The sequence below is a fragment of the Tenebrio molitor genome, chromosome 1 (genome assembly GCF_963966145.1).
Source record: "Tenebrio molitor chromosome 1, icTenMoli1.1, whole genome shotgun sequence".
Classification (NCBI taxonomy): domain Eukaryota; kingdom Metazoa; phylum Arthropoda; class Insecta; order Coleoptera; family Tenebrionidae; genus Tenebrio; species Tenebrio molitor.
Genome location: NC_091046.1, coordinates 14591481 through 14604771, shown reverse-complemented (window position 1 = coordinate 14604771; position 13291 = coordinate 14591481). Strand labels below are relative to the sequence as shown.

At 34.0% G+C, this 13291-nt stretch overlaps 1 protein-coding gene across 6 annotated transcripts in view; it reads left to right on the top strand.

The window, feature by feature from the left end:
* The window catches only part of trio (trio Rho guanine nucleotide exchange factor), a 167408-nt gene that overhangs the window by 92852 nt on the left and 61265 nt on the right, over positions 1-13291 (top strand). For all 6 annotated transcript variants that reach the window (XM_069039410.1, XM_069039408.1, XM_069039401.1 and 3 more), the window contains 6 exons: positions 5962-6124; positions 6176-7644; positions 7956-8424; positions 8481-8741; positions 8795-9036; positions 9118-9217. In XM_069039410.1, coding sequence (XP_068895511.1) covers positions 5962-6124; positions 6176-7644; positions 7956-8424; positions 8481-8741; positions 8795-9036; positions 9118-9217 — 2704 coding nt within the window. The remainder of the gene's footprint in view (positions 1-5961; positions 6125-6175; positions 7645-7955; positions 8425-8480; positions 8742-8794; positions 9037-9117; positions 9218-13291) is intronic.

The following is a 13291-nucleotide window of genomic DNA, read 5'->3' as shown; positions in this document are numbered from 1 at the left end:
CGACTCTTCTTTTTTTATCTCCTAATTTCAAATTTTAAAGCCTACTCGAAAATTTTCAATAAATTCGATAAACGAATCAATAGAAATGTAATTTTTTACATATTAATTATTATTATTATTGTACCTCCAATAACGAAAAGAAGATGAACTGTGTCGACACTTCCTACTTCATTCTTATTCCTCCAATGTTCAAGGTATTAATAGCGGTAAATCCTAATTAGGTTTATCACTTATTTTCAAAGATTTATTATTAAGCAGCGTCTCATAATACAAACAGCCATGTATAAATAACTAATTTATGTAGATTCGCTGTGCCATGAAATGTAACGTAACAACAAAATGTACTGATTGAACAGATTTTACTCAATACTACTCTCTGAACTGAATTTTAACTCTCTAAAATGAATTACTAACTATACTTCGTCCAGCGAGAATTGTAGCCTTGTAACCCAACGCCACAAAATGCACTAGAATACATTAATTAGAGCATAATCTCAGGGCAAAAATGTTACTGCTTGAAGGATATACATATTTCAAATTTTACATGCGCTAGGTACAGTGGCGAGCACGGAATTTCGCACACATTGGACATTTCACTGACTTAATTTTATTAAAATGAGATACCTACTGGCGGCAGTTTCGTGACAGTTTAGGTGAAACATCAGTCATGATCACATATATCATGCGTATCCCACCTCATTATTGATTATAATGACAATAAAGCTTAGACTAGATAGTTTTTTTTTAATGACGTACAAATTGGCGTGCGAAATTCCGTGCTCCCCACTGTACTACTTTCTCTACGTAGAATTTAGTGATTTTTATATCAACCAATTTCTCGCTGGACAAACTAAGATTTATTATAATGGACAAAAAATACAGCACTTACTAAATTCTTAAATATTAATCTTAAGTAATATTCGTTATCTTCTTTGTACTATGGCGGACAAAAAATTTTGAACGACTTGTTATTCCTTTGACATATAAATGTAAAACTGGCTTTATGGTCAACTAACCTCATTTTTTATTTTTGCCTTTTTTGTCATGTCACCAGTGACAGATTAGTCAATCATAGATTAACACAAAAATTTTGGTGTGCCTATGTCGGCTCACGAATGGTGAACGTGGATGAATCTTAATCGTTTCGTCTTTGCTGTCGAAATTGCGAAAGTCGCTGCAGCCCCTAGGCTATCGAGTGGTGTAGAATGTAGATACGTACCTATCTAGTTCTTAGAGGTTTAGCATCAACACAAAATCAGGAATGTCTTCATCATAGATGAAACCAAATTTAGTTCTATTTACGTCAAGACAGAAAGACCCAACAGGTTGTATTTTGGTACGCAAATATCAAAAAATTCAAAGTACAGATCAATCCACAATACTAACAAATTATAACATGTATTTATTAAACATAAAATTAAAAGTTTAAAATAAAAAAAATTTACAACTAAAACTGAAGAAGTCAATATTTGATCATTGCCCCATTTTGTTGTACAACCAAGAGCAATCTATTCCTCATGGACAGGTACAGATTTCGATGATAGTTCGGGGGTGCCGCGTTCTGTTCCACGGAAGACACCCGTCTTCTTCCAGAACCTGGACGCCGAACCACCGTCCCAGTGTGTTCCCACTTCCGCATAATGGCATGGATAGTGCCCTTAAATTCGTCGAAATTTGCCCATACGACATACCCGTCTGGTGAAGGGTTACTATTTTGGCTTTAGTAAATTCAGATACGGCTGGCATTGTATCACTAAATTATTATTATAAACTTGAGAGACGTTTACTTCAAACCGTCAATTTTTCGACTTCATTTATAAACGTCATAATAACAGTAAAGGGCAGCTTACATTGACATTTTTTGATATGCCAAAAATTGATCGTTCAAAATTTTTTGTCCGCCATAGTACCACTTCTTTGTAATTATTTGTCTTTTTCAAAGACTGTTGACAATAATTCTTCAAATAATCACGATTCGTTATGTATAGAATTATAGAAATTTATAGAAAATATATGCATTTGTCTATTTTCAAAACAACTCACGATTTAGAATCCTTTGAAATAAAAATAGAATGACTCATCTACCCAGTCAACTGGTTCTGGATATGAAAAAAGGTAGTGAATAAAGTCAGCGAGTTCGTGGGATGCAAGTTTTTTTGTCTGGTTTTAACACAGTGGAATTTAATCGGCTGCAGTTTTTTTTCATGCCGATGGACAGGTATGATATAAAAGTGATTTTTATTTTTAAATGCTGGGAGATAAATATTCAAGATGTTTGTAATTCAAAAAGAAGAAAATAAAATAATCAGGATTTTGAATTTATTATTAGAAAAAAATCTTCAGTTAATGCAATTCAATGATACTTCTAATTTTTTTCTTAAATTTTACAAGGAAGTGATTCAACTGATGGACGATTAACCCTATTAAAAAATTAGTAGAAATTACGAAACTTTAGGTTGACATGACCTTCATATAAGGCTTCAACCCTGTGCAATCACTTTTCCCGTATCATTCAGTCAGAGCCATAAAATTAAAAAAATTAATTTTGAGCAAAAAAAAAATTTTTCCGTGCACGCTCATAATTCACAATTACATAATTCAAATAACATATTTATGGAATTCGCATCAAAAGAAAAGGATTAGTTTTTGAATGATTTGAATTTTAACATTAATAGTTAGTTCACCCCAAACGTCATGATAATGACTTTGATGTTTCACTTTTTTTGCTCGCCATAGTACATATAGGGCGAAGTTCCAATTATATATAAGTCCGATTACAATTCCTCCCGTACTTTCATTTAGGAAAATAAGAAAAATATGTTTTTGTAATTTGCCTCCATTTTGATTCTCTAATAGACATATTAAGGAACGCGACGTCATCATCTGGGATGTCCTTATAGCCATTATTTCACGGAACATTTTACGAAAATTTTTAGGTTGGCAAAGCTTGATCCGTCATGCGTGTCAGTTTAAATTACAAAAAGTATGTACAAAGAAGAAGAAACTAATTCGCGACCGTATTTTTGGCAATTCCACGTATTTCAGCGGGCGTACTATTGGGGACACGGAAAACTGGGCAGATGTGTGATTCAGTTGTCAAAATTTCTAAACCATACCTTAGCTACTCATAACCAGGTTGACAGTTTTTTTGAAAATATCAATCATAATAACGGTAAAGGTGCATTTACATTGACACTTTTTGAAATGACAATAACTGCCCAGGATTCCATGTCCCTCATTGTACTATTGCGAGCAAAAAAAGTGGGACATCAACGTCATTGTCTTGACTTTTAATGTGAAATAACCCTTACCTGATTCTAACCCTACTTTGAATTGATTGACATCATGAAGTATTGTAGGTTGTAGGGAATGATTGTAAGTAAGCACATAGTGAATATTTATTTAATGCAATGTTGCAATCAAAATCTACCTTTATCAAAAGAAGACGGCATTTGGAAAAGAAAAATAGGAGTATAAAATAAATTTGTGAACTGTCAGCTGGAATAGTGTCAAAAAATGACAATAAAGCTTGAACTACATCGAATTTTTCAAAACTGACAAAAGTTTGATGTCCTACTTTTTTGCCCGCAATAGTACAGCTGCGGAATTAAAATTTCGGGCACTATTGTCAATGTCATGATATAAACTCTAAAACAACCTTTACGTTAATAACCTTATTTTACTCTTGTCATGTTTTTGTCTTTTTGGCATTCAAAACTTGTCATTTGTGGCATAACAACGGGTAGGCAACATAAACATATCAAAGCGATGATTTAATGTCGGTCATGATGACAGTGGAAGGTGCTTTACAGAGATTTTGTTGAAGTGACAGAAAAATATGCCCGAAATTTTAATTCCCCAACTGTACATGAAAGATTATCTTCCATATTCGTGTTTTGTCTTGGTTTTGTGACAGAATTTGGATAAAACAAAACGCGACTTTGAAGACTTGATCAAATTTTCACTTTTAAAATTAAGACATTACCAACTGCCACAAAAATCCCTAAATCGAGGAAAGTAATCATTTTTGTTTAAAAAGGGCAAATTACAAAAAATAGTATAAAAGACTCATTTCATAAGACCTTGAAGTACTCATTTTTCAAAATAATTCGTGGCTACGCCACTCGTTTTTTAATCTTGAATTCGTGCTTCAAGGCTGGTCTTATGAAACTTGTCTTTTAATATACTATTTCAAAATTTCGGTACCTACTTAAATTAAAATTTAAGACATAAAAAAATGAATCTATTTGTAAATTTTATATTATTTATGGCACCATATTTTCTGTATTCAAATATTCACAAATGATATTTACCCATCTCTAGTTTATAAACTCATAGAAAAAAGTTAGGGATATTGCTAAATATTCATTATAAGTTAACTTTATCAAAATGCATCAGTAAGTTTTTTCAAGAAGAATTATTGAAATGTTTTTTTTAATAAACGTTATCACACATACCCTGTATGTGCTTTCGACCAGTGCAATAATAAATACGGGGTGCCATTTGAAAAAAATGAGTTTTTGACATTTTTAGTTCGTTATGTTTAAAAAATCGCAGTAGGCATATGCGCTGAGCAGGTTGTTGAGTAAACACTCAGCAGATGCGGCAAACATTCACAAATCAAACGCCGTCAATCATTTTAATTTATGTGCAACGATTTGGAAGGTGCGAATTTTCGAAGGGACCCCTGCAATTCGAAATTCTGGTAAAAAAAGCGCCACTGATCAAAAACGATGGCAGATAAGTAAAAACGACCTGTATAAATTTGATTCATAATTTAACATAGAATTCAAAAATAAAATCAACCTAGGTAGATTCCGTTTAAAAAAACATAACTTTAGTGTTTTTATAATATTGAGACACACTGCATATATACCGCAATATTTTCCGAATGTGCAGTAGAAGCGTAACTTTAATGACAAACAAGTTATGGAGCTTTTTCGCAACTCTGGGACACCCTGTATAATGAGTTTTGACTTATGTCAAACTTTTACTCTTCTTGGGATACGTTATAAATTATACAGGGTTATTCTAAATGATTGTAGTCGAAGTAGGCGTGAAAACTGAATGTAAAATTTATGGTTGCCGCTCCACATAAAAAAATCATCAAAATGATGTGTTAAATTGGGTGCAAAACAACTCAATATTTTTAAAATTGATTGTAGAACAACTCAATATTTCTGGATTCAATCGTTAATTTAACAAAAATAAATAAAATCCTCATCACCGCACTTTTCACCTAAAAAATGACAGTGACAGCGACACAACTGACAGTTCACATGAAAGCGGCAAAAACGTAATAACATGGGCATGGCCTACTTCGACTACAATCATTTAGAATAACCCTGTACTATCAAGATCCCTAACTTTTTTCGATTAGTTTATTTGCATGGATCTTACCTGCACAAGTTTGTTTTGAGTAACAGTAACACCAAAATATTTGCAAATTTCAAATTTTTCGGTTTAGTTATAAGCGCCTGCAGCTAAGATAACTCGAAAGTTATCGGTATTCAACAAAAGCTTTGAAAAATTAAATTGCTCAGCTATTGTTTTACTTCATTGTGTGTATTACTTAGCATTCAAGCCTGTTCATGAAGAGAATTTAAATCGCATATTATTACACGCATATTGTTACACGCATATTGTAGCTTTATATATTCCATTGAAGGGTAACATCTAGTAACAGCAAGAAATTGCAATTTTACTGTTGACACATTCAATTGCCTTATCAAAATTATAAAACTGTAATTGTGTAAGTACATATATAATTTTGCATTCAAACCACAATAATGAAGAACAATGAGTAGAGTTTCCATCTAACATAGATTAGACGCTAATAGACTTTTACAGTTTATAATTAAAACAGTCAGAACGTGGTGATTTCAACTTCCTTAATTTGATTAATGATTTTTAGGTGAAACACATTTTGTAGTATTTATGCAAATATGTATTCTGTTCTAGGTCAATTGGTGAAATGGATTCAACCGGTTCTGTATCAGCTGTAGAATCTGCTCTTGATAGGCTAGCAAAACAAAGGAGCGATCTTGAAGAACTTTGGGCTGCCCGTAAATTACGATTAGACCTTTGTCTTAGGCTGAGGCTATTCGAGAGAGATGCTCTTGAGGTAGATAAAATTATTCTAATTAAATTCTGTAACAATAAGATTGATATACAGGTATCTTCACAATTGGAAATGTGGTCAGAGGAACTTCAACACAGTGAGCTGACCCGAGATATCGCGAAAGCTGAACAATTCCTTCGCCTACACAACGAGAGCGTCAGTCAAATGCAAAACACAACGTATCAAGTTTTACAACAAGGTCAAGATCTCATACAAGTATTCGAGAATTCGGGGATATGTGTTATGGCTGATGCTCAGTACAACGCTCAAACCAGAGTTCAAGTTTTACTCGAATTTTTGCACGATCGTGAAGTTGATTTGGAGGATCTAGCCGAAGTGAAAAGGGTTAAGCTGGAACAGTGTATTCAACTCGGCCAATTTCAAAACGACGCCAATCAAGTGATAAGCTGGATACGCAATGGAGAGTCAATGCTGATGGCTAGTTTTACCATTCCAAATAGTTTGGCTGATGCCGAATTATTGAAAAAAGAACACGAGCAGTTTCAGGTGGCCATAGAAAAGACCCATACTTCCGCGGTTCAAGTCAAATATCGAGCCGACGCTCTTATAAACGCCAACCACTACGACCCACAAAGTATTAGAGAAATATCGGAGGAAGTTACGAAACGCTGGCAACAATTAGTCACGTGTGCTGAAGAACGCCATAAACTTGTAACTGCCAGTTTGAACTTTTATAAAACAGCGGAGCAGGTTTGTTCGGTGTTGGACAGTCTGGAAAGAGAATATCGAAGAGACGAGGATTGGTGCGCAACTGGGCAACAGAACGTGGACAAGGCTACCTCGATTTCTCAATTAATCAACAAACACCAAGAACAAAAGGAAGCTTTTCTTAAAGCTTGCACTTTAGCGAGACGAACAGCCGAAACGTTTCTAAAATATACCACACGTAGCCTGCAATTTTACAATTATCCAAATACGACTAGCAACCACGAAAGTCGGGTAAAAGGTATATTGGAAAAGCTTTTGAGCCAGGAAAATAAAGTTCTGGAACATTGGACCCAACGGAAAAAACGTTTAGATCAATGCCAGCAGTTTGTGCTTTTCGAACGATCTGCAAAACAAGCAATCGAATGGATCCATGACACCGGAGAATGTTACCTAACCACCCATGCAACGAATTTAGGAAACAACATAGAAGAAACTGAAAGTTTACTACGTGAACACAACGAATTTAAGGGAACTGCCAAAGAGACACGAGAAAGAGTAAAATTATTAATTCAATTGGCGGACAGTTTAGTTGAAAAAGGACATGCCCATGCTAGTTCCATTAAGCAATGGGTCGCCGCTGTAGATAACAGGTACAAAGATTTTAGTTCCCGCATGGAACAATACAGACAACAGTTGGAAGATACGTTGGGCATTCAAGCAGAGGAAAGTGAAAAGAAAGAACTATCGATTGATAGAAATTCTGATCCTAGTTTGGAAGCTAAAGTTAAAGAAGCGGCGGCTAAAGATTTGAAGGAACTTAACGAGGAAAAAAGACGTTCTGCAAGAAGAAAAGAGTAAGTAAATCATTATTTATCACAATTGTCATGATGGAAAATTTTCCCAGAATGATTCACTTAAAATCCGTATTCGGCCGGGACAAATCAGACTGATTTTCCACAATCCGTATTCTCGTCAGTGTTTATTATTTGACTGGATAATTAGCAACAGATACAGTTCTGGAGTTATTGAATCGCTCCATTTATTTTTGCCAAGAGCTATGTTTGTATTGGCTGGACTAATCAAAGCTAAAGATATGTGGCAGCCAATTAATATTTTTATATGTATTTTTACACGTATGCAATAATAAAATTTTCCTACTTTTCAGATTTATCATGGCCGAGTTGCTTCAAACGGAACGAACGTACGTCAAGGATTTAGAAACTTGCATCAAAAGCTTTCTGAACGACATGCGGACAGGTAACAACTGTCCAACTGCTATTCATGGCAAAGATGAGATAATTTTTGGCAACATCGAAGAAATTCACAACTTCCACAATTCAATTTTTCTCAAGGAATTGGAAAAATATGAAACAATGCCTGAAGATGTTGGTCACTGTTTTGTAACGTGGGCCCAAAAGTTTGATATGTACGTACATTATTGTAAAAACAAACCTGAGTCCAATAGTTTGTTGGTGCAACATGGAGGCGGTTACTTTGAGGAATTACAGAAAAAGCACAAAGTAGAACACCCTATTGCTGCGTACCTAATCAAACCCGTACAGCGAATCACCAAATATCAGTTACTGCTGAAGGATCTTCAGTCGTGTTGTCAAGAGGGACAAGGAGAAATTAAGGTATAGTAGTAAATATCACTTGAAGATGTATTTAACTCGGCATTCTCTTTTGCCAGGATGGTCTAGAAGTAATGCTTAATGTACCAAAGAAAGCAAACGATGCCATGCACCTATCACTTGTTGAAGGCTGTGATGTCTCTGCAAACAAACTCGGAGAAGTTGTTTTGCAAGATGCCTTTAGTGTGTGGGACCCCAAACAGTTAATTAGAAAAGGAAGAGAAAGACATATTTTCTTATTTGAATTGTACCTGTTATTTACTAAGGAAGTTAAGGACTCTGCAGGGAAAGTCAAATATATTTATAAGAATAAACTAATGGTAATCAAAATGGTAAATCGAAAAATATTTTCACTGTGTGAGTTTTATTTCAGACCTCTGAATTAGGCGTCACCGAGCACATGGAAGGTGATGAATGTAAATTTGCCGTATGGACGGGACGGGCTCCGATTTCTGATTACCGAATTGTGCTGAGAGCATCTTCCTTAGACACTAAGCAATTGTGGGTTAAGAAACTTAGAGAAGTCATTCAAGAAACTTACTTTAGTGGTGCTCTACCTCTATCACTGCCAAAGAGTCCAGCTAAACTGAAACCTCACAGTCAAAGATCCAGCAGGTAATTTTTGAAATATACAAAGTTTTATCTTTTTTGCTGTTTTTATTGATCCTGTTTGTAAACAAATCTTATTTGTCACAGGGACTTGGAGGAATGCAATTCTTTAGATGAGAGTGTTGAGAATTTGGACAGAAATTCTCTCACATCATTTGGTTCAGGCAATACAACAGATTCTGATAAGGTAAGTGATTGATTATTATCTGTTTCGACATTTTGCTGAAAACATGTAACAATAATGTGTTGTTGTCAAGTTCCCAGTAGTCTTCAAAGATCTTATTCAATTGATAATATTGATCAATGAAAATGAAAAACATTATTTTGTTATTTCTTCTACGGCATGTAAATTCTATTGTAGAGGCCATTTGTCAAATATAATTACATATACTAAATCCTGACAGTAATAATTAATTTTCACGACCCCATGAAGAAAACTAAAGGTCTGAGCATCATTCACATACTTTTTAAATATTGAATTACTAAAGTTGATTTTCACATCGAATCGATGAAACTACGTGGGCTGACTGTGGTGGTCGTATTCTTGACAACTCTTAATTGAACTAATATAATTTTCATTATACTGGATTGATAAAAAAATTTCATATAAATATTTAAAATGCAACTGTACAACTCCAAAAAGGTCATATCTGAGTCTGGCACCTACTCAGAAGAAATGTGTAAGAAATATGCAGACAGAAAAATGATGTCTGCATGTCTGTGTAAAACTGCTACCGCAACAGCATAGATCAATGTAGACACTACTAAAAATGCATCAGAACCAAATAATAAAATCCAAAGATTAGATCACTGAACCGCTGACATCATCTTGTCGTGTTTTCGTGTTTATGAATACTAAATCTTCATGCAGTAATCGCGTTTTCTTATTTGTTATAAAAATGCATAATTGGATATACAGATTCATTCCACAGAATGTATTTTTAGTTTAATTTTGGTTAGGGTAACTTCAGTTAAGAATCATCTTAAAATGCCTCCCAAACGTAACGGTGGATCCGTAAAAGCCAAGGGTGCAAGGTGCTGTGTTGGTTAACACAACTTATAATCTGTTTCAAAATCAAAAATCCTCCACCTGTTGAATTATTTTGGCAGAAAAAAAGAAATCCCCAGAAAAAGTTTACTTTTTTTTGGGTTGCCTCAACCTCCCGCCAAAATTTGGCATTAAACTGTTGAGTTTATTTACGAAACACAAAATAATTATTATGTACTATGGCGGCCAAAAAATTTCGTCCGTCATTTTTCCGTCATTTCAAAAAAATCGGTGTAGTCCATTCCTTATTGTCATTATGATTGATGTTTTTACTTGTCACTTTTGAAAGTCAAGCAAAATCCCATCGGTATCAAATTTTAATAAAATTAAAATAGTAACTCACTAACTCTTGCACAAAGAGGAATGTCCCAAGCTGAGATTTCGATGGACCTTCGTATACCTAAAAGTACAATTTCGTCCATTCTTCAGAAATGGAGGCAAAATGAAACTATTGAAAGACGCCAATAGATTACGCAATAGCCCTTTTATGACGGCTGTTGAAGCGGTAAATACAAGCAAATACAACGGAAAGGAGTGGTCGATTTTCGGCAAACATATGGGCATGGATTTCAGTAGATAGCAGTCCTGATTTGAACCCTAAAGAAAACATGTAGGGACTTTTGGTTCGTAATTTGCAACAACGACAAGTGATTCGGAATAGGGCAGAACTTTTGACTGCGATTACTAATGCATGGCAATCATTACCTAGGAATTATCACAGAGATTTATGCCTCTTCATGTCGCGTCGTGTAAGGCGAGTTATTGATGCCAATGGAGCGATGACCAAGTATTGATTTTAAACTTCATTCATTTTATCTTTTGATTTAGCTAAGTACTTAAACAAAAATAAATGTTTCATTTCCTTGTCTTTGCCTTAATGTTTTTCGTTTGATTTTTTTAAAACTACGGCATACTCGTATAATTTCCACGGTTCTCTGTTTGGTGCTTTAATCCAAAAATAGCCGCAAGTCTGCCTCTAGTGCCACTAGCGGTCGTGTGGTGATTGTGTAAGAGTAGAACTTGTCCTTTGTATTCACAAAATTTGAACTGATGGACTGAATGACAGATTGTCAAAATGACAATAACGATAACAAAGCGAGGTTATTGGTGCTTAAGGGTAGTTTACACTTCATGTCAGGGCCTTGAAAGTGACGGACGAAATTTTTTGGCCGCAATAGTACATATAAATAAATAATTATTTTCAAAATAAAGCTGAATCAAGTATTAGCTACATGGAGATAAAATAAAATACCGTAATCCAGGATGACTACAGGCGCAGTCTTGGACATTTTCTTTCGCTTTTGAGGTTTTGGTAATAGCTTTGTTTGTTAGTTAAGCTTTCTTATAATTTTACAAAAATGGCGCAGAACAAGATTCAAAACGAAATCCATTTAGACTGGTTTTTTTTTTTTTTTTTTTTTTTTTTTTGTAATATTGATAAACTTGCGGTGCCCAGGTAATCTCAGGGAAACGGTTATCTTATTAGGTATTTGCTCGAATAATTGAAACTACCAAGTTCAGGTAAGACTTTTTTCCAATATTGAAATTTTGTAAAACTTATGTAAAATTAAATTTTTACTCGAAACAGTCAGTTTTTAATGGCTGTTGATTAAAAATGTCGGTAGTCACCCCGACTGAATACCCATCGTGTTTTTACGTTTTCAGTTCAGATTTAATTTACAGAGTGGAAACTTTAACTGGAATAAAGTTCATAACTTGGACATAGGTGATGTTTGTACAAAATCCCGAAACAGGTCGATTTTTATTTTTCCTTGCCCACATTTTGGCGCATTTGGTTTTCGCAGATCTGCTCCCGGAAGCTCGCAACCACCCCTAATTTTTTTTTCCAAATGGAAGGGTATGTCAAGTGATACCTCGTTTGAAAGCCCACTTCGCAAAGATTACAACGCACTATTTGTTTCCTGAATATTTTCAAAGCCTATGTGCTAAAAAATGATTTAATGGGGAAGTAAGGCGACAAGTGTATAATTTTTGCAAAAACTATGTGACCTAAAATTTTGAAAACTCGAGAAATAAAAGATGACGTATGTAGCAATAATACTTAATCCTTTTATTGCGCAATCGTTGCCTGTCAATGCAAATAATGCAATATCAATACAAAGTTGTACTACAAGCATTTTGAAACGGCTTAGATGTTGTGTCACGAAAACTAATATTTTACAGTCACCGCGGATGATGATGTTTTTATTATCAGTATCTCATAATAACATAATGCTATTACAAGTTACAGTGTGTTACTTTTACTACCTTGAATACCGTAGGTAGTTGTAATACATATGTGATTTGTGTTTGAAACTATAATTTTGTATTAGGAAGTTTGCAAGACAAAGTTATTCCAACAATGCTGTTGAATAATATTGTCAGTTGTAAGTTAATTGAATTGAAAATACTTTTTTAATTAATCCATTGTTCAGGCAAGAAAATTAACTGCCTACATACCACACAACACAAAACTTAGTAAATTTTACTTTTAACCACACATTTTTTTTTTGCTTTCTTAATGTTATCTTAATGGATATGGATTTGTATTTAGAAATTTTAAAGACTTCAGCAATCCAAAAACTCTATTGCTACTGTACACGTAATTGATTAGATCTCAACTGGAATATTGTTCACTTATATGGTATCCGATATACATCACAAATATAAATGAACTCGAGAAAGTCCAACGAAAATTTTTGAAGTTTTTAAGTTTTCAACTTGACGGTGTTTACCCTATAAGAAATTATGATAACAACATGTTATTAGGTAGGTTTAAGCTTAAGTCCTGTAATTGGGTGCTTCCTGTAGGAAATATATTTATTATTATTATTATTATTAAGCCTTTACGCATATCCAATGATTTATAAATATTTCATCATTTTAGTATCTAGTAAACTGAAACCACTTAAATTTTAAACACTGCGGTAATTACAATTTCGTTTTGCATCTAATTATTTAAGCGAATATTCTCTAAACCGAATGAACCATAATAAAGTAAAATTTCTATTCTGTTTGTTTTATAATTTTACCACAATTATAATCTATACCGGATCTTAAAAGCACTAAACTTAGCAATAACATTAACAAACTTAAAAAAAAATTAAACCGCAATGTGTGATTCTTATCTCATAAAGAATTTTTCCTCTGTAATGTTAAATTTACACAGATAAGAACTGCTGCTTTTTTAAAATATATAGGTCAGCTCAGGGT